We start from the raw sequence: 22,849 nt of genomic DNA, 5'->3' as shown, positions 1-22,849 counted from the left end.
ACATCTCAGGTATTTTAATGCATATTGCTTTTATATGCATCAAAGATCTGGACAGCATGGACTTACTGCTCAGAAGTCATTCTATAAGGGTACCAGGAGTATGAGGATCCTAAATCCCTTCAATTTAGTTAGTATGTATCAAATGCCTTATTTGTGCCTAACACTATATTAAGTTATGGGGCTTTAGGAGCTTTAAGTCAACAGTAAACACAGACCATGGACAAGTACTTAGAAGATGGTGTGAGAGTTCTAATAGTTGAAGTATATATTGGGTATATAGGTAGCAACAGAAAAGAGGAATAATCATCTCTGTGAAAAGACATAGAAAGCTGTGTGGAGGAGATAATCATATTAAATCTTGAAAGATAAATGGCCAGATGCGGTGGCTTATGCCTACATCTCAGCACTTTGGGAGGCTGAGGTGGGAGGATTGCTTGAGCCCAGGAGTTTGAGAACAACCTGGCCAACATGATGAGACTCCATCTCTACAAACAAAACAAAACAAAACAAAACAAAACAAAACAAAACAAAAAAACAGTTAAAAAAGTAGCGAGGGTCAGCAGTGCACGCTTGTAGTCCCCGCTACTCAAGAGGCTGAAGTGGGAGGATCACTTGAGGCTGCAGTGAGCAGTGATCGTGCCACTGCACTCCAGCCTGGGTGACAGAGCAAGATCCTGTCTCAGGAAAAAAAAAAAAAAAGATACATCTTGAAGGCTGGAGAAGTCAGCATTCCCTGCAGAACAAGTTCAGGTAGAGAAGTACTAGTTGTAGGAAATATAATGGCAGCCTGTTAACTCTTAGAAATTAAGTACTATAATGAAAATCTCTTGTTTCTACCCAGATAATAGAAGAGTCTCCAAGAGCCAGTGAATAACTTTATATTTTACTCCTTGTTACATTATTTTCATTGCGGTTCTCAAATGTTGGCATGCATCAGAATCACCTGGAGGACTTGTCCAAACACAGAGTGCTGGACCCTACCCCCAGAGTTTCATGTTCAGTAGGTCTGGAATAAGACCAGAGAATTTGCATTTTGAACAAGTTCTCAGATTATTCTGATGGTGCTGGTCCAGGGATAACACTGAAAACTATTGCTTTATTGAATCCTTCCTGTGTATCTGGCAGCCTGTAATGTGCTGAGTATATAAAGATGAAAAGAAAACATCTGTGCCCTAAAATTGTTTATAATAGGGTGGTGGGAGACAGATGAGTAAATGTATAATGATAGCACAATGGAAAGCATGCTGTGATATGTGGAAGTACAGGTTGTGGCGAGAATACACCAAAGCGCATCTAACGCAGAATGAGGCCAGAGGCTGCAGATGTGTATAAGACCCAGCAAAAACCCTTAATCCTGAGCTGAGTTTTTAAAAATTATCATAAAATAAAACAAAAAGTAGTAACAAATAGAAAAATGACTTTGAATCATGCTTTGCATGAGATTGGTAAATGGATTCCTCTTTAATGTTGCCTTTAAGATCAAAATTCTTTAGGAAGCTGTTGCTTGTATAGGTGGGGCAATATAACTCTGCATTAGTTATTTTGCAAACAAAAGATATCCTTTCCTTTGTTATTTTTACTCTTCTTCAGCAATTTTTTAAGAAGCCAGAGAAAGATGTTGCGTTTACTATGTGTGATTCAACATTTTCACAAAAACTGCTAGAAATTTTATGTATGTCAAAATGCAGACAAAACTAGACAGGAACAGGAACAATCACAGCTAGTGAAACAGAGCTGGTTAGGCAGCTTGACCTGGGAATTTAGGTGCTGAGTCCATAGGTGAACAGGATCAGCTCTCCATTGCAATTGTAGGTTAGCATGAGACCATGAGACAAAGTGACATCTTTGCCTCCAGAACAGCACTGATGCAATGGATAGATTATGGACGTGGGCAGGACTATAGATAGCTTTCACTTGGACATGATAAACTGGGTGAGGGGGTTGGGCAGAAATGAATTAGAGGTATACTTGAGGCAGGCTGCTGATTGGTCAGTTCTTTGAGTTATATGCCCAGAAAATGGAAGCAAGAACATGACAAATGGCTGGGCTAGTTTTGAAAAAGAGATTTACACCCATGAGGTTGTCTTGGCAATAAAGACATTCTGCCTTTTTAATGAAGCGGCCCTGAGCTATACTGTCATCACAACCTAAAGCGATAACACCTTTATAGGAATAATGGTTTGTGAGGCTTCTGGCTGTATATTTATTTACAATTTCAAATTGAAAGCATATCCCTAAAGCCATGTAGAATATTTCACTTTATTTTATTTTTTTGAGTTGGAGTCCCGCTCTGCCACCCAGGCTGGAGTGCACTGATGTGATCTTGGCTCACTGCAACTTCCGCCTCCCAGGTTCAAGCGATTCTCCTCCCTCAGCCTCCCGAGTAGCTGGGATTACAGGCACGTGCCACCACAACTGGCTAATTTTTGTGTTTTTAGTAGAGATGGGGTTTCACTGTTTTGGCCAGGCTGGTCATGAACTACTGACCTCAAGTGATCCGCCTGCCTTGGCCTGCGAAAGTGCTGGGATTACAGGCATGAGCCACCATGCCTGGCCTGAATATTTCATTTTAAACAATTATACTCTACCTGGTAAAGGGAGCTGAAGTCCAGAAGAAATTATAAATAGAATGCTCAAACTTTAAAAGAATGTAGTGCAATATGTTTTTATTGAAGAGTTGGTAATAATAATTATTTGTACTTTTTACTTGTCCTTTTATAATAAAATTTAATTAACAATGAAATCTTGTAAACTTTTTCTTAGCATACATCTGTGGATGGATATACTGAACCACACATCCAGCCTACCAAGTCAAGTAGCAGACAGAACATCCCCCGGTGTAGAAACTCCATTACATCAGCAACAGATGAACAGCCTCACATTGGAAATTACCGTTTACAAAAAACAATAGGGAAGGGAAATTTTGCCAAAGTCAAATTGGCAAGACACGTTCTAACTGGTAGAGAGGTAAGTTTGCACAATGCCTTTTAATATCTGCCTGGACCTCTCTGGAGTCTTGTTAAAGCTTCCCTATAGCCCATGTTTGGGAGTAAAATGACAGTTTCAATATGGTGAACACTGGGGTATGTGTGAATGGAACATTAGTAGGCAGAGGTTTATCATGGCATAAAAGTTGACCTTTTAATATTTACAAAAGAATCATTCCTATATATTATCATGTCATAAATCAGGTGTGCTGCAGATGAGCTTTCCTCAGATTCTGACTTTCATTATATGATTTCTGTGAACATTTCTGATTGCCATTGCTGCCCAACCCTCAGGAACAAAAGTTCTTGCTGCTTGATATAAGTTAGGTATAAATATGTAGAAAGTCACCTGCTAATTTGTATCTGTGTAGAGACTACATTGAACAAGTACTTCTATATGGGTGGTTTTCTCAGGTAATAAGATAATTGGATTTCTAAAATCTCATGTGTTTTAAGTTATATGTATTTATTTAGTAAGAATTTATATATTTACACCTATGTACATTGTGTGTATATACCTGTATGCTAGGGTTAAAGACTTTATTTGAATAAATGTGTAACATTTTGTATTATATAACGTTTACTAGATCTGATTAGGACATTAATAAAAAAAAAAAATCTCAATCAGGCCCAATGCAGTGGCTCATGCCTGCAATCCTAGCACCTTGGGAGGCTGAGGCGGGCATAATTGCTTGAGGCCAGGAGTTCAAGACCAGCCTGGGCAACATGGCAAAACCCCAGCTCTACAAAAAATACAAAAATTAGCTGGGCATGGTGATGTGCAACTGTAGCTACTTGAGAGCTTGAGGTGAGGATCACTTGAGCCCGGGAGGTCAACGCTGCAGTGAACTGTGATAGCGCCACTGCACTCCAGCCTCAGCAACAGAGTGAGATCCTGTCTCAAAAAAAAAAAAAAAACCTCAATGAAAATATTTTTAATAAATTTTCACTTTGCTCTATGTATAATATTATTGTCGTTTCCCATTGAATTTGGTTCCTTCTGTCTATTCTGACCCTAGGAGCCATTCAGAGACAGGGAATACTGGGCAGAGCCCTAGATATCCAAGTACATTTTGTCAGTTTGCTCTAAGTAAGCTTGGATATCCAATCTCTCTACCAACATAATTGTTTTATTCACATAATATTTAACTTACTGCAAGTTCACAGGCCACTTTGCCCTATAATTGTTGGTTATCAAGATCATGAGTAAAAGGTTAAGATACAGGATGATTTTTACTTTAAAGAAGGAAACTTAGGAGAAATAACAAAGCTTTCATTTCATTGGCTCAGGATCAAAAGATTAAAGACTTGGGTCAATGGAGTATATTCTAAGGCTGCCAAATTATCAAAACGTTACTATCTGATTATGTGAACACCTAAAAAGAGCTAAATTATATCTAGTCAGGAATGAAACAAAAGTTGGATTTTTTGTAAGTTTTATTCATTAAAATATGCATTTTTCAAATAGAGTTTAATGATTCTTCTTTTTTAGGTTGCTGTGAAAATAATAGACAAAACTCAGCTAAATCCTACCAGTCTACAAAAGGTATTTAATTAATTTAATAAGTAATTAGAATGTGAATTTATCATTAATATGTGAAGTTCTATAAAATCAGTCATTCTAAATTTTCTGTTAGGTACAATCTACATTTCCTCAATATATGAAGAAAAGACATGATATAAAATGTAATGTTTATGACTTACCAAGTAGTTGCTTGAAAACTATCTACTACTTAAATACATGTACTATATGAAAGAAATTTATCTCTTCTATTCAATAGCATAAAATATCATACATTTTGGAGTATTCAGGATTTGAAATATTCAAATATTTTGAAGTATTTTCAAGTATTCAGAATTGACCTCTGAAAATTAGATTTATATTAAATGAATAATCCATTTACTGATAGTATCAGGTGTCTTAGCTGTTATATAAAATGACAAATGGTGGTGGCCTAAGCCATTTAAACTTTTGTGAGTTTTCAGATAAAGTCCAGAGACCTTGCTGGTAAGCTTCGTAATTAAAAATCTAGTTAGAAGTTAATATTGTTCATAGGTGAGTTTCCTTTTATTGCTTCATTTGCTCTTCTTCTTCTTCCACAAGAACTACTAGTCTTTCAGATAACTCATAGTACAAAATAAGAATGTTTCTTTAAAGGATGAAAATATGAAACAACATAGAGAGAAAAGAAAGCAGTTAGGACAGGGATTGCCTTAGCAAACCAAAGCTGTTTCACGTTACTTCATTAATTACTTAAATGGGAAAATTTTCTCAGATGCACGTTTTAGTACTTTAAAAAGGAAGCAAATGTTTTAACATTCATGCCATATGTGATAGGTTTGTATAGAGTGAGAGAATATACATTGTGACTTTTATTAGAATATAATGGGACCACTGTCACGTATGTAATTTTAACACAAATGACTTTGAATTCCTAAAACAGAAAGAATCTTATAAGAAATTGTTACATGCTGTGCTTACATCTGCTATGATTATAGCGTTAGATTAAAAATTTAGGTTTGTGATATTCGAACTTTCTTCTCATTTGGCTCAGTCCCGGATTTCTTCTTAGAGCTCTGTCTTTGTACTTATCGGAGATTCTTTTGAAAATTTGACAACCAGTATAACTTTTCATAACACTGATATTTCTGCCCAGTAAGAACATGAAAACTTTGCTGGGTTCTTCTTTTTCTGTGAATGTGAGATAACGTATTATTGGTCTCTTCTTGGAGAAAGTCTCTTCTTCTAGCACCAGTCTTTTTGCTAACCATGATGCCTTTGCGTAAGTGACAAAAAGACATCCTCCCTGGACCAATTAACTACGCAAAGATGCTGTTTTTTACTGGGCTGGAACCACAGTAGGACATATCTTTGCCCACCCTTGTGCTGGGAACCCACTTAAAATGTACAAACTGCGTAGTTGTACACAGTGTCCCTGTCCATGGCCCACCTAGCTTTTCTACTTTTCCTGGATTTAGTTGTGGGTTACTCTGGCAAATTGAGTGATTTTTAAGTGGCATCTAGAACTACTCAGGCCTGTTGTGCTGGCTGGAATACACAGTAATGTGACTCCTACTCTGTCTTTCCCAAGGTTGTATAAACAAAGTTGTACTTACTGAAACATGTGAACATGAAACTGAATGTTGCTTTCTTTATCTGAATAACTAAAACATGTACTTGTTGGTGATAAGTAATTTCTGTCATAAAATCTACTAATCCTGTTGATAAATTATTGCTTTTCCAAATAGGCATATAAAAAAAAGATACAATTTTGTTTTCTTTAGCCTGTGAAAATAAAGATGAAGACTCACTAAATGTAGCCAGTACACTGTGTGTGTTTGTTTTTTGAGTGATTTACATGTATGTTCATAGATTTGCTTTCTTGTAGAAGTTCTGAAGAAAAAGCAGATCAAGTCTTCATTAATTCTCATGTGTTTAGAACATTCAGCATTTGACCTTTCCTATTTAGGCAGTAGCATCTCCCAGTCAGTCATACTTAAAAATAATGGAATGTAAAACAATCCATTTTTCCCTAGCATTGAAAAAGATAGTAAAATTTGCTTCCATGTCTTAGGTATACTCATTAAAAGGCAGGTAATTATCGCACATTTATATGAAATAAGGATTCATTGTAATCTCACTTCTAGAAGTGTTTGGGTAAATTTGTTCTGGTTTGATCTGAATTTAAGCTGATCCCTCTCCTTTATCCTCTTCTGTGTATCAGATATTTATAGGAATTATTGCCTTCTTTTGCAAACATCAATGATAGATAAAAGAATCTAAAGTTGATACACTGCTTAATACTGCCAAAATACAAAGTTCTTAAACGTGTTTGGTTTTTGGAATTGTTAAGTATCTTTGGCTTCAATATTGTTCCCATAATATGCTCATATTATTTGTGTTACATATTTTGAATTAATGGAATCCAATTTAATGAGTTTTCATAGTTAAAAAGTATTTTAGGTAGATGCTATTTTTAGTTCTTCCTCTTTAAAGCATTAGTTCTACCTCATATAATAATGTATTTTAGAAGAGGGTCCATGAACCATACTAGTGATTCCTGGGGTTCTTTTTTTTGAGACAGAGTCTTGCTCTGTTGCCCAGGCTGGAGTGCAGTGGTGTGATCTCGGCTCACTGCAACCTCCACCTCCCAGGCTCAAGCGATTCTCCTGCCTCAGCCTCCTGAGTAGATTGGACTATAGGCGCATGCACCATGCCTGGCTAATTTTTTTTTTTTTTTTTTTTTGTATTTTTAGTAGAGACGAGGATTCACCATGTTGGCCAGCATGGTCTCGATCTCCTGACCATGTGATCTACCCACCTTGGCCTCCCAAAGTGTTGGGATTACGGGCGTGAGCCACTGCACCCTGCCTCCTGGGGTTCTTTTAAGCAGCCTACTAATGTTGAAAGAAAAGCAAGACAATAAAATAATAGTTTTCATAGTTCATAAATTTGAAATGTTGTAAGATCATCTTCTCAGAGATATCACTAGTTTTGAAACTTGGACACATCAATTTATGCAAAGATGACAAAGTTTGTGTCAGTCTGTCTCAGCTTACAGTCACCAGGGTGCAGTTTATCTCTGCTAACATTTTTGTATCTTCTGTGTATTACTTATTAATTTGCATTTTCTATTGTTTTACTGTGTTATATTATGTTCCAAATTCACGAAAGTGGCTAAGTGGTTCAGAAGTGATTTCCTAAGTAGTAAAATCTGTAATGAAAATAAAAACAAGACTTACTACAACTCAGAATTATGTCATTATATAATAGATGACTGCTGCATTAAAGTTTTATAGAATGTGAATCGCTTTGCTAGGACAGTGATTTTACACAAACAGGAAAAGGGTAAAATATTTAAATTATTGAATTCTGAAAATTAGACTTTATTAAATGAATAATCAATTTACCACTCGTGTCTGGTGTGTTACCTGTTATATAAAATGTTGTCAAATGGTGGCCTAAGCCATTTAAACTTTTGTGAGTTTTTGAATAAAGCCCAGAGACCTCTCTGGTAAGCTAATTAAGTTTTCCAGAATATCTGCAAAATAATCTTTGTCATGTTGAAGAATTTGGTAACTAAAGGTAGAGAGGAGAACAGAACCATGGGAGCAATATTCAGAATTCAGTATGTTTTAGCAAATTATCAGAAACCAAACTTGCAAAACCAATCACAAAATTATGGACAAATATTTTTATCAAGGAGAGAGCACAAGAAGCTCCTTGGAAATATTCCTTAACAAATGTCACTATTGGACATATATTGAAATATCAGCTACTCTCACATATACATGCTATATAGCATATTTCACTTTATAGCTGAACAAAACCACTTAGTGCTGAGTACTTCTTTCATATACTTCTTGTCACATGTATGGATCATTTGAAGGAACAATTTGGCCAGTTCTTAGGTGGGCCAACAAAAACATAAGTGATAAGAGAATTATTATTTTGTGAAATGGTATGTAGACTGCATAAGTTATCTTTTAATCAATAATGATGAAATACCCCTAGAGCTTTTTTGAGGGTTAAAGGTGGGGATATTCTGCAAGGAATAATTCTTCCATGTGAATAAATAAGATTATGCCTAATAGCCAGTTACCCACTGTTTCACTCTCCATGAGATTAGTGGTCAGTCAGCAAAATGCTTTTAATTTTGATTTGGTTTTGGACAAAATACTGAAAACAGAGTTTAACATAAAATCATATGAAGAATTGGTGGGAAGTATACTTTCCACACTGAAATATGAGGATTTTGAGGGAAAGGTGTTTAAACAAGTGTTTTAAAGGTGATACCAGTAATATTAATATCTGGCTAAAATATCAACAGTTTAAATTTTGAGGATGTGATCATCAGATTTGCTGAGAAAAACAAACTGTGCAGTTTAGTGACCAAAAATCTGACTTTTCTAAACCTTGTTAGCCCTCTTTAATTACTGGAGAAAGGGCTCAATGACATATAATTCGGCATTTTTAACATACAGATGTGCATCCAAATATGAAAAATATCTTCCAGAGCAAGCATATCCAAAGAGTATGTCAAAAATCTATTTGCTAATATCTCTCAAATTAAAACTTTCAATCTTTCACATTTTGAGTTTAGTAAGCTCAACAACCTAGAATTTCACAGCCATACATAATCTTCGGGGAGAAATATCTCTTTAAGATTAGATTCAGTAATCACTGTCTTGAGAATTACCTGAAACATTACCTAATGCTTATTCATTTTCCCAGTCAATCTATGATTGTGACTTGGGAATTTTCAGTCTTGCTGATTTTATTTCTTATATCTCTTTTGAAAATGTCTGCTTTTATCTTTCTCCATCATGACCAGTTTAGACAAAGTCACTGTTATCTTCTTGTAGCCTTCCAGCTGCATCCACTTTACATACGTATACACACACACACACACACACACACACACACACAGAGAGAGAGAGAGTTTAAAATGTAATACATAGAGTTTAAAAGTCGTCAAGGATGCAAAATACATCTGTGAATATGCTATCCCTTTGTTAAAACTTTCAGATGGCGTTTTATTGTTTGTAGTCCAAAAATCAAATTCATTAACATGGTATAAAGGTCCTACCTTCCTTTTCCACCTCATGGACCATGAACTCTCCGTAGCTTCTCTTCACTGTCCTCTTCCCCGACTCCTGCAGCTTTAGTGATTTTCATCTGCTCCTATTCATACTCTATTCCAGTTACCAGGCCTTTGCAACTTTCTGCCACCTTCTGGGTAAGGCTTATCTCCCCTCTTCCCCTAATTAGTCCTTACTCATTCCTCCCATTTCAGCCTAGAGTTACTTCTTTAGGGAAACCTTTCCTATTCCCCTAACAGTGTTAAATCCACTTAACCTCCATAAAATCAAGCACTCATAACCAAGGATTATTTATAAATAACCACTTTCGTTTTTATTTGTTTTGGTTTTGGTAGTCGTTTGTTGATTTGTTTGTTGACACTTTTTGTTTCTGATGTTTTTGTTTTAATGCCTGTATTCTGCCTCTAACTCCGAAAACCTCTATCCTAATTGCTTGGTTTTTAATAGCTGCAAAGCATCCATTTCTATGTTCTCAAGAAGCTACTTAAGATACACTGAAATCAATGTGGAAGAATTTTCTCTTGAGGGAAATGAAGGAGGCTTAGAGTCTTTAAGTCACCTGTGAAGTTTAGACTATCTGGCTGTTTTAAAAGTCGCAGTCTTATTTTCTTATTTAGTTATTTTAAGCATCATATTTTCGTGTTTTTCTAAGCTTGGCAGTTTGTTGATGTAATAAACTAGTCTATTTTTAATTTTTGGATGGGGACTTCAAAATGTCTTTCCCATTTTAAAAAAGTTGCTTTCTCATGGTATTTATTTATTGCACTAAAATATTTTGTTCTAATCTTGTTTTTAAAGAAATAAAACATCACAGCTATAGTTGAAGACCCATGTGTCATTTCTTGATTCTAGTCTTGTCTTTTCCTACCTAGAAATAACTACTATTCTGAATTTGGTCTTTCTTATTCCCACTCAAATTTTTAAAAACTTTTTTACATATGATTGTACTTAAAATACAATATTTTAGTTATTTTAAAATTTCCTGTCTTTCTGTAACTGGATTTTTTCATTTAACATTGTCTTATAGTTTATTCATGGTAACTATATAGTCTCTCCTTTCTTTCCTTCCCTCTTTCCTTCCTTCCTCCCTCCCTCCCTCTTTTTCTTTTCTTTTCTTTTCTTTCCTTTCCTTTCCTTTCCTTTCCTTTCCTTTCCTTTCCTTTCCTTTCCTTTCCTTTCCTCTTCTCTTCTCTTTTTTCTTTCTTTCTTTCTTTTTTTCTTCCTTCCTTCCTTCCTTCCTTCCTTCCTTCCTTCCTTCCTTCCTTCCTTCTCTCTGTCTCTCTGTCTGTCTTTCTGTCTTTCTTTTTTTGGACAGAGTTTCACTCTTGTTGCCCAGACTGGAGTGCAGTGGCGTGATCTCTGCTCACTGCAACCTCCACCTCCCGGGTTCAGGTGATTCTCCTGTCTTAGCCTCCCAAGTAGCTGGGATTACAGGTGCCTGCCACCAAGCCCAACTAATTTTTTGTATTTTTAGTGGAGACAGGGTTTCACCGTGTTGGCCAGGCTGGTCTTGAACTCCTGACCTCAGGTGATCCACCTGCCTCAGCATCCCAAAGTGCTGGGATTACAGGCGTGAGGCACTGTGCCTGGCCTTGTTCATTTATTTTTCATTGCTATTGTTAGATCCCATTGTATGAATATGCCATGCATGATTTATCCATTTTCTCCTTAATATACTACATCTATTTATTTTCCTGTTAGTGGATTTTATTGTTCTATGTATTTTATTTTGTTTTTCTAGTTAACTGTTTGTTTTTACTATACAGATAATGAATGACCATTATTGTGTATATCTTTTTGAGAAGATGTATAGAGGGATGTCTCTCTCCAAGTAGAATTGCTGGGTTGAAGGGCATGCATAGCCTCAACTTTACTAGATAATGTCAAATTGCTCTCCAGTGTAGTTGTACTGATTTTTACTTAAGCCAACACTGTATGAGATTTACTGTTGCTCCACATGCTTGTCAACACTTTATATTACCATGTTTTAAAATTTTTGCCAACCTTATGGGTATGAAGTTGTATCTAGTTTTAATTTTAATTTCCATGATTTCTAATGAGATTGGCCATCTTTTCAAATTTAGGCTACTTTTAAGTTTAATGTCTTCTTTCTGAAATTATTTAACTTCATATCTCCAACAATTACTTTTACTGAGCACCAACTTATACCCACAGCTGTGTAGGATCTTAGGCGAGATTCAAGTAATGTGAAATTGGTACTAGTTCATAAGAAATTATAAGACTTATAATCTTCTTATAAGAATCTTATAATCTACCTATGTGAAGACAAAACTTTGGGAAACTGACACAGGCTATCATTTATAGAATATTTCCTTCTGTTACTTTGCAATGAATAATTGGCTGCAAGTTATCAAGTTTATAAAGAAATACTGAATAATTATTTTACTGTAGTAGTTATAAATCATCTAATATATATCCATTTAATTATATTCAGAGCTCTTTCTGTGCTATGATTTCATAGGAAGACCTTAAGAAGTTAGCTTAAATTGTTATAGTGCTGCTAGCAATAATTTTACAAAATACTTGACATCCCAATGAGATGTCTAAAAGCTAAAAAAGAAATGACATGATGATCCTAGAATTTAAAAAGCTGAAAGTTTAATCTGTAGGATTCTGTTAACATAGATAAAATATATATATATGTACACATAATCCCTCAATAAATGGCACTTATGAGATAGTATAGACAAGGACCTAGCAGTCTCTTGGAACTGCATGTCACCTTCAGGGTAAAGCCGCACCCACACTTCATATTAATAGGCCAGTAAACTGTCAAAGATACAGATAGAAGTTTTATAAAGACTGCAGTGAAGACAAAGAAGGGTTCCTATCCCTCTTAAAACCCAAATCAGAGCAAAATCCTTGAAAGGCGAAGAAGGCTGTGTTGTAAGGCACAAAAACTCTATGCCAGCCTTCTACTAGCCCAGTTTACTGTGACTCTGAAGACAGCCTGGAAGAGCTCTCTCAGGTGGAACAAGCTGAACCACTGCCTTTGTCAAGCTCCCAATGACCACAGTGTGCTCCTTCTGCCTCAAGATCAAGCAAGCAATGCAGAAGTCCTGTGACGATGATGAGACCAAGGGCAACTTCATCAGACTGGTGAGCAGGTCTGATGGAGAGAAAACCATGTGCATTTGGCCCGACTATGACACTTTGGGTGTAACTAGAATGACGATTGTCTAATAAGCCATGTCCAGTTGGCTAGTTCTAAAAATGACAGACTTTTTCATCATCACAAAAAGAGTACTAGCAGAGGAATGGAAGAGATAGGAAGGAACAAAGAGCAGTTGAGAAGAGAAAAGGAAAATGCACATAATTGAGGGAAATATTGATTGACACTAATGGAGTTTGGCTAACCCTGACCTAAGCTCTAGCCAGGAAAGACCCAATTGAAAAGCATATATCTCCAAAGAATTGAAGATTGTTTACTAGCTTTAGTTATCTGGAACAAAGCCAAGAACCAAGAAGGAAACAATAAAGGCCTCTGAACAACTAGAATAGCTGTGATATAGAAGACATATCTGAGGCCTTCACTCCTGACTTATTTTCCTAATTTAACACACAACTCTAACAAACTCTGGCCTTAATTTCCAGCCTACAGAAAACCTGAAACAGTAAATTTGAAGGGGAATAGTAAATTCAGAGCTCTTTTACTAAATTTACATTTGCTAGCAACATTGTGTGACATCACAGTTTGAAAATGAAAGAAAAAGAACTGAAAATTAACATCAGAAACTCAAATAGTAGCATGGCACTGCTATTCTTAAAATTACCTCTTTTTTGTACTTGTACCTGGAGCGTATTACACATACAATAATTAACTTTTTAAAGAATAATTCTGTTTCAAAGTAAACTTCTTTTCATAGTCTAAATGCCTACTCAACTCTCTCCACTGACTCAAAGAAGTGTGAAGATTGGCACCTTGGTGATGAGGATCTGCTCTGGGTTAAAAGATCACATAGGTATATGTGGCTCTTCCTCTCCCTCTCCCTGCTTCCTTTTGCCTCATGCAGCTCATGCAGAAAACTCTGCCATTAGCTTTAGTCTCTTTCTTTTACGTAGCCAGCTGGAAAATAAAGAGTTAGGCAGGGGTTGAGGGGAGTCTTGGAGAGGAAGAGATATCTTAGACATTTGCTTAAGACATGTGGTACTTTTCAATTGGCCAAAATTCTCTAGATTTAGAGGGTTATCATATTAGTCTGCTAGTCGGGCCATCACAAAATACCACAGATTGGGTGACTTAACGAAATTTTTTCACCTTTCTAGAGTCTGGAAATTCAAGATGAAGATGTGTAGGCAGGTTTGGTTTCTCCTGAGGTCTCTCTCCTTGGCCTGCACATGACCAGTTCATCCCTGACATTTCTCCCTCTTTTCAGGACACCGGTCATGTTGGATTGGAACCCCACCCTTCTGACCTTCTTTAACCTTCATTAGCTCCTTGAATTCCCTGTCTCCAAGTATAGTCACACTGGGCATTAGGGATTCAACATATGAATTTAGGGGGGACACAGTTCATTTCATAACAGGGATCCAAATCCAGCTGACAATTCAAGTGTTTCTTTGGGAGGAGAGATGCTTGATGGGATAGGAATCTGGTATTCCATTACCCTTACTCAATATACCATGTAAAACATCCTAATGCTCCTTCTGACAGCAACCATTGTTCGACACTGCCTATCATTTTTAGTCAACACACACCCAAACCCACACACATCTTATTGTTATCGCTTATGTTTTTTTTCTCTCTCCTTGTCCAAAACTGCTGAAGGAGAGGAAACTAAGGATTAAACAATATACTCAAGACATCTTTGAGATATAGGAATCCAATGGCTGTGTACTGTTGTTTTATTGGAATTAAAAATTACAGTTAAAGTTCTGATTAGAACTTTGGCCCTGTCTGCACCTCTTTTTCTTGCTTCTTCTCCAGATGGAAGTGGAGTGACCTTCTGTTTAGGTGTTGTTTTTGTTATGGATGCTGCAGTTTTCACAAAATGATTTTAATCCTATCCCTTAGCTCATGTCTGTTCTTTGTAGAACGGAATAACTACATTCCAGGTACCAGTCAGGGATTAAATTTATGAACTAATTGCAGTCAAAAGCCCAACTTATGAAATAAATAAACAAAAAAACACCCCAATACTTTTGGAGGAATTCCTGAAGAATTTGCTGCCAGTCTATTTCTTTAGATTAGTTGTTCTGAAACATGGAGCTGCCAGGAAACATCAGTATGTTTCTGTTAGTTTTGAGATATGTCCCAGCCGATTCTAAAAGAAAACTACCGAATTTGCCAGTAATTTCATAAAAAGTAACTAAATTCAAGATTATTCATATGACAGTGTTGTCTTCAGTATTCTGTAATTTGATGTGCTTTGTCAAGACAAGAGAAAGAAGAGGAGTTAGAACCCAGAAACCAGCATGGCTTATTCTTGTTGTAGCTTAATGGGCCACACTTCCTAGTACACAGGAAATGCCTGTGCCAATTAGAGAGTACAAGTAAAAGCCCTCTTTCATAGTGCAGTAAGGAACTGTTAATTGAAAAAAGCAGGTTAAAGTGAGGAATTATTAAAAGTTATATAAACATTTAACACTTCAGTTGTACACACAAATGTATATGCATTGATGAATCTTTTCATGTGGGGCCAAAGCTTTTTATTTATTTATTTATTTTGAGTTTGGCTCTGCCAATTGTCATTCTGCTTTATTTACCTTGTACAGATCACACTCATAAGCTCATAATACACTTCCTACTATTTCCAGTTTTGTTTTGTTTTAATTAATGAGAGAATTGAATGATACTCGGGCAGCAATCAGAGCAGAAGCCTAGATTTTATTCCAATCTTTTTGCATTTATCTTGCCCATACCTAGTTGGACAGCAGTCTAGCAACTTTTATCTAGTATTTCCAAAGTATTCAATTTGGTTTGTTTTGTCAAACAACAAACATGTACTTCATTGGTTTATGTAAAATTTGTATTGGACAGACTTTGAGGCAACCCCCATGATTCTTGCCTTCTGGTGTTCACACTTTTGCATAATCCCTTCCCCTTGATTGTGAACAGGACCTATGACTTGCTTCTAACCAATGCAGTAGGGAAAAGGTGAAGGAATTTCACTCTCATGATTGTATTACATTATATTAGACTGTCTTGCTAGCAGACTTGCTCTAGAGAATATATTTGCTGGCTTAAGAAAGTAAATAGCCATGTTGGAGAAGTCCACTTGGCAAGGACCTATGGACAGTCTCTAAGAGGTAAAGGTGGCCCCTAGCTGACAGCCACCAAGAAGCCAGGGTCCTCAGTACTAACCCCTAAAAAGAAATGAATTCTGCCAGTAACCTGGGTTAGCTCAGAAGTAGATTCTTCCCTAGTCAAGTATCCAGATGAGAACCATCCTGGACAACACATTGATTGCAGCCTTACAAGACCTGAGCAGAGGACCCAGTTAAGTCAGGCTTGGAATACTGAGCCACAGAAACTGCAAGGCGACAAATGTGTGTTGTAAATTGCTAGGGTATGGTACTTTGTTACTCATCAATAGGAAACTAATATATTAAACTATTTCCAGTAGTAACTGCAACTGGCAAACATGTTTGGGACCTAGATAACCTCTGGTGAGCATGATTCTCAACTGCTTGGAGTGTAAGGCTGCAGGGAGCACCACTGGCCAAGAGCATTATGGGTGCACAGATGTCACTCACTGTGTGTTGCAGAGGGAATGTAGAGCAAAGGTTGGCAGGTTAGTTAAGTAGAGGCCAGTTACAAAGATGTCTGATACACTGAAGTGCTGAGTTGTGATTTTTTTAAGTCATTTCCTACAGCTTAACAAATAAATAAAATTTTAACAAGAAAGCAAGAATAGATGAAGAAAGTAGAAGTGGTAATTCATTTAGATATTATATATGAGTGTAGGAGAGCAAGACTGATGCCAGGGACTTTTCTGTTAGAGATATATAATAGCAATAATACAAATAAATTACAAAGGAAACATCATAATGCTACTTATATTAATAACAAGTTCATAAACTTTAAAATCTATATCTTATAAGAAAACCAAAATAAGTACTGTTTGTGTTTATTCTTTATAATATGTTCTCGGAGGCTTGAGGAAAACAATATTTTTTTAAAATACTGTTCAATTTTTTAAATTACCTCAGTTACACTTAAGCATTTTTTCTTATAAAATGACTTTTAAATGTTTAAATGGCTGATTTTACTACTCAGTGCTTATAAAATGATTTTATGAAAGTCATCATGTAATAAGCTACCATATTTGACTTGACTTTCTGGAAAAAATGACTTGGTTACATTAAAACCTAGAATCATCAGATTTGTGAATTTTGGTTTTATAGCTATATGTGAATCTTGTCTGCTCATATTACATGTGAATTTTATCTGCTCACGTGCCACAGTAAGAAAAAAAATAGGTTGAAATAAGAAGCCTAGATCCTCTGCAAATCTAACCCACAGAGCCCTACCCCTACTGTCAGCCTGGGAGTCTCTGGGCAGTGGTCACCTGATGAGGTGCCCCCTTGTTTCTCTTTGGGGTTCTCAGGGAGGTGAGTCTGGGGCGGGTTAGGTAGGCAGAGAGGAGGCTCAGGTGGAGTCAGAAGCCAAGGTAAAAACCCTGAATATGTTCTGAGGGGACTACCTGCTCAGACCAAGGGACCCCATGGAGCTCCATTTCTGTTGTCAGTCCTGGGTAGGCCCAGGCAGGGGTGGCATCCTTTCTGTGTCAGAGTGAGAGGCCCCCTCAGCCCTCACTCTGGATAATCACCCAGATTCCAGGCACATTCTCCTCTGCTGACCTGAGGGCACGCCACTCAGACCAAGGCCCACACCTCCCTGAGACCCCTGAGGAGGAATTGAGGGAATATGACTTCTGGCTCCCTCTGCCCAGGACCTCCAGGACTGCCCACGGTAAGGACCCTTTCTCTGATGTGACAAATTAGAATCAACAAGATATTTAATGAACATTCTACATTTCCTACTGTCCACAGGCATCTGGTATTGTTGAGGATTGGAGCAGGCTTCTCAAAAATTGGCTTGAAAAGGCTTGAAAATGAACAACTTGATTAACACATAGGTGAAGGATCTGAACAGACACCTCATCAAAGAAATTATACAGATGGCAAATAAGCATATGAAAAGATACTCCACATCATATGTCATCAGAGAAATTATAATTAAAACAATAATGAGATACTGCTACATACCTATTAGAATAGCAAAAGTCCGAAACACAGCACCAAATGCTGGCAAGGTTGTGGAGCAACAGGAGCTCTCATTTGTTGCTGATGGAAATGCAAATGGTACAGCCACTTTAGAAGAGAATTTGGCAGTTTCTTACAAAACTACACATATCTTACCATATGATCCAGCAGTTGCACTCCTTGGTATTTACCGAAGGAAGCTGAAAACTTACGTCCACACAGAAACTTGCACATGGATGTTTATAGCAGCTCTAGTCATAATGGTCATAACTTGGAAGCAACCAAGATGTCCTTCAGTAGGTGAATGGATGAATAACCAATGGTACATCCAGACAGCAGAATATAATTTAGCACTAAAGGGAAATGAGCTATCAAGCTATGAAAAAACTTGGAGGAACCTTAAATGCGTATTACTATGTAAAAGCCAATCTGAAAAGGCTACATGCTGTATGATTTCAAGTATATGACATTCTGGAAAAGGCAAAACTGGTGACAATAAAAAGATCAATGGTTGCCAGAGGTTAGGGAAAAGGGAGGGATGAATAGGTGGAACACATGATTTTCAGAGCAGTGTTAGTATTAGTCTATGTAATACTGAAATGATGGGTACATGTCTAAACCCATAGAATGTATAGTAGTAGCAAGAGTGAACGGTAATGTAAATGTGAACTTCCAGTGATAATGATGTGTAGGTCCATCGATTATAACAAATGTACCTCTCTGGTTTGGGATGTTGATGGTGGGGGAGGCTCTGCATATGTGGGGACAGGGAGTATATGGAAACTGTTTGTACTTCCTGCTCAATTTTGCTGTGAACCTAAAACTGCTATAAAAATAGTCTATTATGTGTATGTGTATCATAGATATGTATATGTATATATGTATATGTATATAGAATGACTTCTGATGCTACTTTGTTTGACTTTTCCTGGTTCACATACCTGAGTAAGGCAATTTGGTCAATGAATGCAGCTGTCCCTCTGTGGGTCAGATGCTCAGTTTTGACAAGCAGTCAGTAGCATGCTAATAGCTAATAGCTTTTTAAAACCTGTTAGCCCTGTTTGGGAGGTGAAGAGTTCAAAACTCTGAGGAACGCTTCTGGGTGAAGGCTGACTCCCATTGTCCAAGGCTGCAATAGCAAAATCATCAGTTACAGTGACTTGGAGCTCAAAGGGGCCATTAGACTGTGGAGCACAAAGGTAGAGCAGACGAGGCTCAGAGTAGGCACTTGAGAGTCATGAGATAAGGCTAGAGAGGTAAATAGGATCTTGATTTTTTCCAGAGTCTGGTAGCCAGTGTTCAAGATTAGGGGTTTTGTTCTAATGGCATTGAGAAACCACCAGTGGATGTTAAGTAGTGGATAATGGATTGGAGGATGGGAGGATAGAAAAGATGTATGGATAACAGATTGGAGGATGGGAAGGTAGAAAAGAGAGTCAGAATGGTTGTACCAAGACCAGTGAGATTCAGTGTGACAATGGTGTCAATATGGATGGGTGGACGTTGATGGATTTGAGATAAATTGTGGAGGTGAGTAAAAATGTCTTAGTAATGCATCTGATGTAGAAATTTTAAGAGATGGTATTGTTAAGGATGATCTAAAGTTTCAGTCATTAGCGTGCTTGACAGATATATGGAGCTGGGGAAAACCAGTATCAAATTTGGTGTGAGAAATCAAGTATTGGGTTTGAATTTCTGTGAGACAGCCAAGTGAAAATATTGAGTAGGTATATATGGATTGGATATAAATGTTGGGATGATAAAGTTAAATTTAGTAGTCAGCAACAAATCGATGATATTTGTAGCCATGATAAATCATTAGGAGAAACATGTAGAGTGAGAAGATAAAGGGGGCTAAGGGCTGAACCCTGAGGACCTCCGTGTTTAAAGGCTGAGTAGAAGGGGAGAAATTTAGTGGAAGACTGAGAGGGGCCATTTAGGCAGGAGGATGGTCAGGAAGATGTGCTGTCAGAGCCAGAGCAAGAGATGATCTCAAGTGTACTGAAGGCCATGTGTACTGAGAGGTTAACCCGCATGCTGTTTGTCCCAAATTTGAAATGAAAATGTGTTTCACAGTTACAGAAAGTACTTGTCTTGAACATGAATGAATCTACCTTTATATTTTATTTACTGATAGGTAATTTTTAATTATTAAAGTTGTAAGTATCATGGACTTTATAAAAATTTATTTATATGAATATACATATGCACACATGCAGACTCCCTAGGTTTATGTAGGAATTATTGAGAATAGCTAGGGAAAGCAAGCTTTTTTGTAGGAGGTAAGCCTTAAGTCATTTGTTTTAATTGGGGCGAACATTTATTGATGCATTTTTGCACATTTTATTTCTTTCCTTAAATTGTGGTAAAATATACCTGACAAAACTTAACCGTTTTAACCATTTTAAGTATACAATTCAGTGGCATTAAGGTGCATTTACATTGTTGTTCAAACATCACCATCAATCTCCAGAATGTTTTTCGTCTCCTAAAACAGAAACTCTGTACTCATTAAACAGTAACCTGCCCAGTGCCCCATCCTTCCAGCCCCTGGCAACCATCATTCTACTTTACATCTCTATGAATTTGACGACTCCACTCTAGGTACCTTATATAAGTATAATCATACAGTGTTTTTGCCCTTTTGTGACTGGCTTATTTCAGTTAACATAATGTTCTTAAGGTTTATCCATGTTGTATCTATCATGTGTCAGAATTTCCTTCCTTTTTAAGGCTGAATAATATTCCATTGTTTGTATAGACCACATTTTGTTTATCTCTTCATCTGTTGATAGACTCTGGTTGCAGGGCTATTGTGAATAATGCTACTATGAACATGGGTGTACTAGTATCTGCTTGAGTCTCTGCTTTCCATTCTTTGGGTATATGACATATACCCAGGAGTAGAATTGCTAAATCATATGATAATTCTGTTTTTAATTTCTTTAGGAACTGCTATATATTTTTTTTCATGGAGGCTTTATCGTTTGTCATTCCCATCAACACTGCAGAACTGTTCCAGTCTCTCCACATCGCCGCCAACATTTGCTATTTTCTGGGCAGAGTTGGGGGTTGTTTTTTGATAGCAGTCATCCTAATAGGTGTGAGGTGGTACCTCTTTGTGGCTTTGATTTATATTTCCATAATGATTAATAATGTTCAACATCTTTTTGTGTTCTTTTGACTATTGTGTATCTTTCCTGCAGAAATGTCACCTCTGAAAGCAGTAACTTTAGATTTTATTCTGATAAAATGCATATGTCGTAATATACTTTCAGAATATCACCAATTTTTGGTTCTCCTATTTTCTTGAACAAATTGCTTTATTTGGAATCTAACACATACTAAAAGACATAGAGAAAATAATACCAAATTATAGTTTTGAAAAATGTGCCCTATATTGTTTAAAAAGTAAAATGAAAAGGAGGGAAATTTTAACATTTGTGTTTCAAGTCGCTTCTTGTCATTTTGTTTTTATATAAATTAGTAAATGTATTTTTATTGTTCTTTAATGTTATTTTACAAATCTACCTAAAAACCTTACTGAATCTTTCATTAAAATGTCTGATCAGTCGGAAGAGATGACTTTAAAGAGTCAAACCCCTAAGGAAGGTGGTTTCTGGGTAAAAATCATATGAAGGAGCATTTAGTTTCATTTTCAGTGTTTTTCTTCTGTAGCTTTTCATAAGGAATGGTTAAATAATTGTAAATTTTATTGTGTATAGTGTATTCACACCACAGACACACACAGACCATTTGAGTTCATCTACTGAAAATTCTTTTAGAAACCAAGTCACAGCGAAGTTAATGTCACAGTCTAAGTTAGCATAACTTGTTTGTACAGAGTTGGGACTGAGAAAATATCTTGTTTCAATTCATTGCCAGAATCCTGTAGCATTTTGTAAGCAGATTAATTTCTTCAAATAAATATTTTAATTGGCTCTGTGCTTGCTTGTTTTTTTTTTTTAACAGAAATATATCTACCTGTTTTCTTTAACAGTTATTTCGAGAAGTACGAATAATGAAGATACTGAATCATCCTAATATAGGTATGAAATATATATATATATATATAAAATTAGCGATGAAGTATTTTCCTTAATTTGAGGGTATTTGAAAAGACACAATGTTGAAGGATAGTTTATTTAAGCAGAAGAAAAGTGATAACCTGAGTGATAACCCCAGAAAGTGATACTTTGGGTAAAAATAGATTACAAAGAAGCTAACTGGAGGCTACAGATTGCTGTTTTCTGCTACCTCGCTATCTTCTGCTCTCCACTAAAATAATTGATGTCATTCAGAATTAATGCATACAATTTTTTTTAATTTCCTAATAAAATGTTTCTAAATTAAAAAAAAAAAATGTCTTTCTGGCCGGGCGCGGTGGCTTATGCCTGTAATCCCAGCACTTTGGGAGGCTGAGGCAGGTGGATTGCCCGAGTTCAGGAGTTTGAGACCACCCTGGGCAACATGGCAAAACCCTGTCTCTACAAAAAAAAAAATACAAAAATTAGCCAGGCGTGATGGTGCGCACCTGTAGGCCCAGCTACTCAGGAGGATGAGGTGGGAGGATTGCTTGAGCCTGGGAGGTGGAGGTTGCAGTGAGCCAAGATCGCACCACTGCACTCCAACCTAGGCAACAGAGTGAGACCCTGTCTCAAAAAAAAAAAAAAAAAAAGTCTCTAAATAGAGATTGCAGGTCATTTAGGTATTTATAAAAAAAAATGGCTTTCAGATATTTTGATACAATGCACTTGGGTTTGATCATAGGTTTACAGGCAAAAATAACTTTGCATTTTAAAGAAAATAAAAAGTTGATTTCAATTTTAGTGAAATTTTTCAGTAAGTTCTGATTTCTCCCCATCTTTACAAATAACGTATTGATTAGATATATTATTATATGAAATCATTTGATTGTGAGAAGTAAAATTCTTTTTAAAATCTGTTTTTTAAAACACTTTTTTTTTGCACATTTAAAAACCTTATATGTATATAGTTGTTAAAGTGCTTATTTGTGGTGAGTATTTCAA

General features: G+C 36.5%; 1 protein-coding gene across 5 annotated transcripts in view; it reads left to right on the top strand.

Moving 5' to 3' along the window:
* Positions 1 to 22,849, top strand: part of MARK1 (microtubule affinity regulating kinase 1) — a 137,837-nt gene that overhangs the window by 49,054 nt on the left and 65,934 nt on the right. For 4 of the 5 annotated variants that reach the window (XM_030812852.1, XM_030812848.1, XM_030812850.1 and 1 more), the window contains exons 2-4: positions 2,764 to 2,967; positions 4,480 to 4,533; positions 21,820 to 21,868. In XM_030812852.1, coding sequence (XP_030668712.1) covers positions 2,764 to 2,967; positions 4,480 to 4,533; positions 21,820 to 21,868 — 307 coding nt within the window. Of the gene's footprint in view, positions 1 to 2,763; positions 2,968 to 4,479; positions 4,534 to 21,791; positions 21,869 to 22,849 lie in introns of all 5 variants that reach the window. The other variant, XM_030812853.1, reaches the window with a different exon arrangement.

The sequence above is a fragment of the Nomascus leucogenys genome, chromosome 5 (assembly GCF_006542625.1).
Source record: "Nomascus leucogenys isolate Asia chromosome 5, Asia_NLE_v1, whole genome shotgun sequence".
Lineage (NCBI taxonomy): Eukaryota > Metazoa > Chordata > Mammalia > Primates > Hylobatidae > Nomascus > Nomascus leucogenys.
This window is presented reverse-complemented; position numbering and strand designations above follow the sequence as displayed.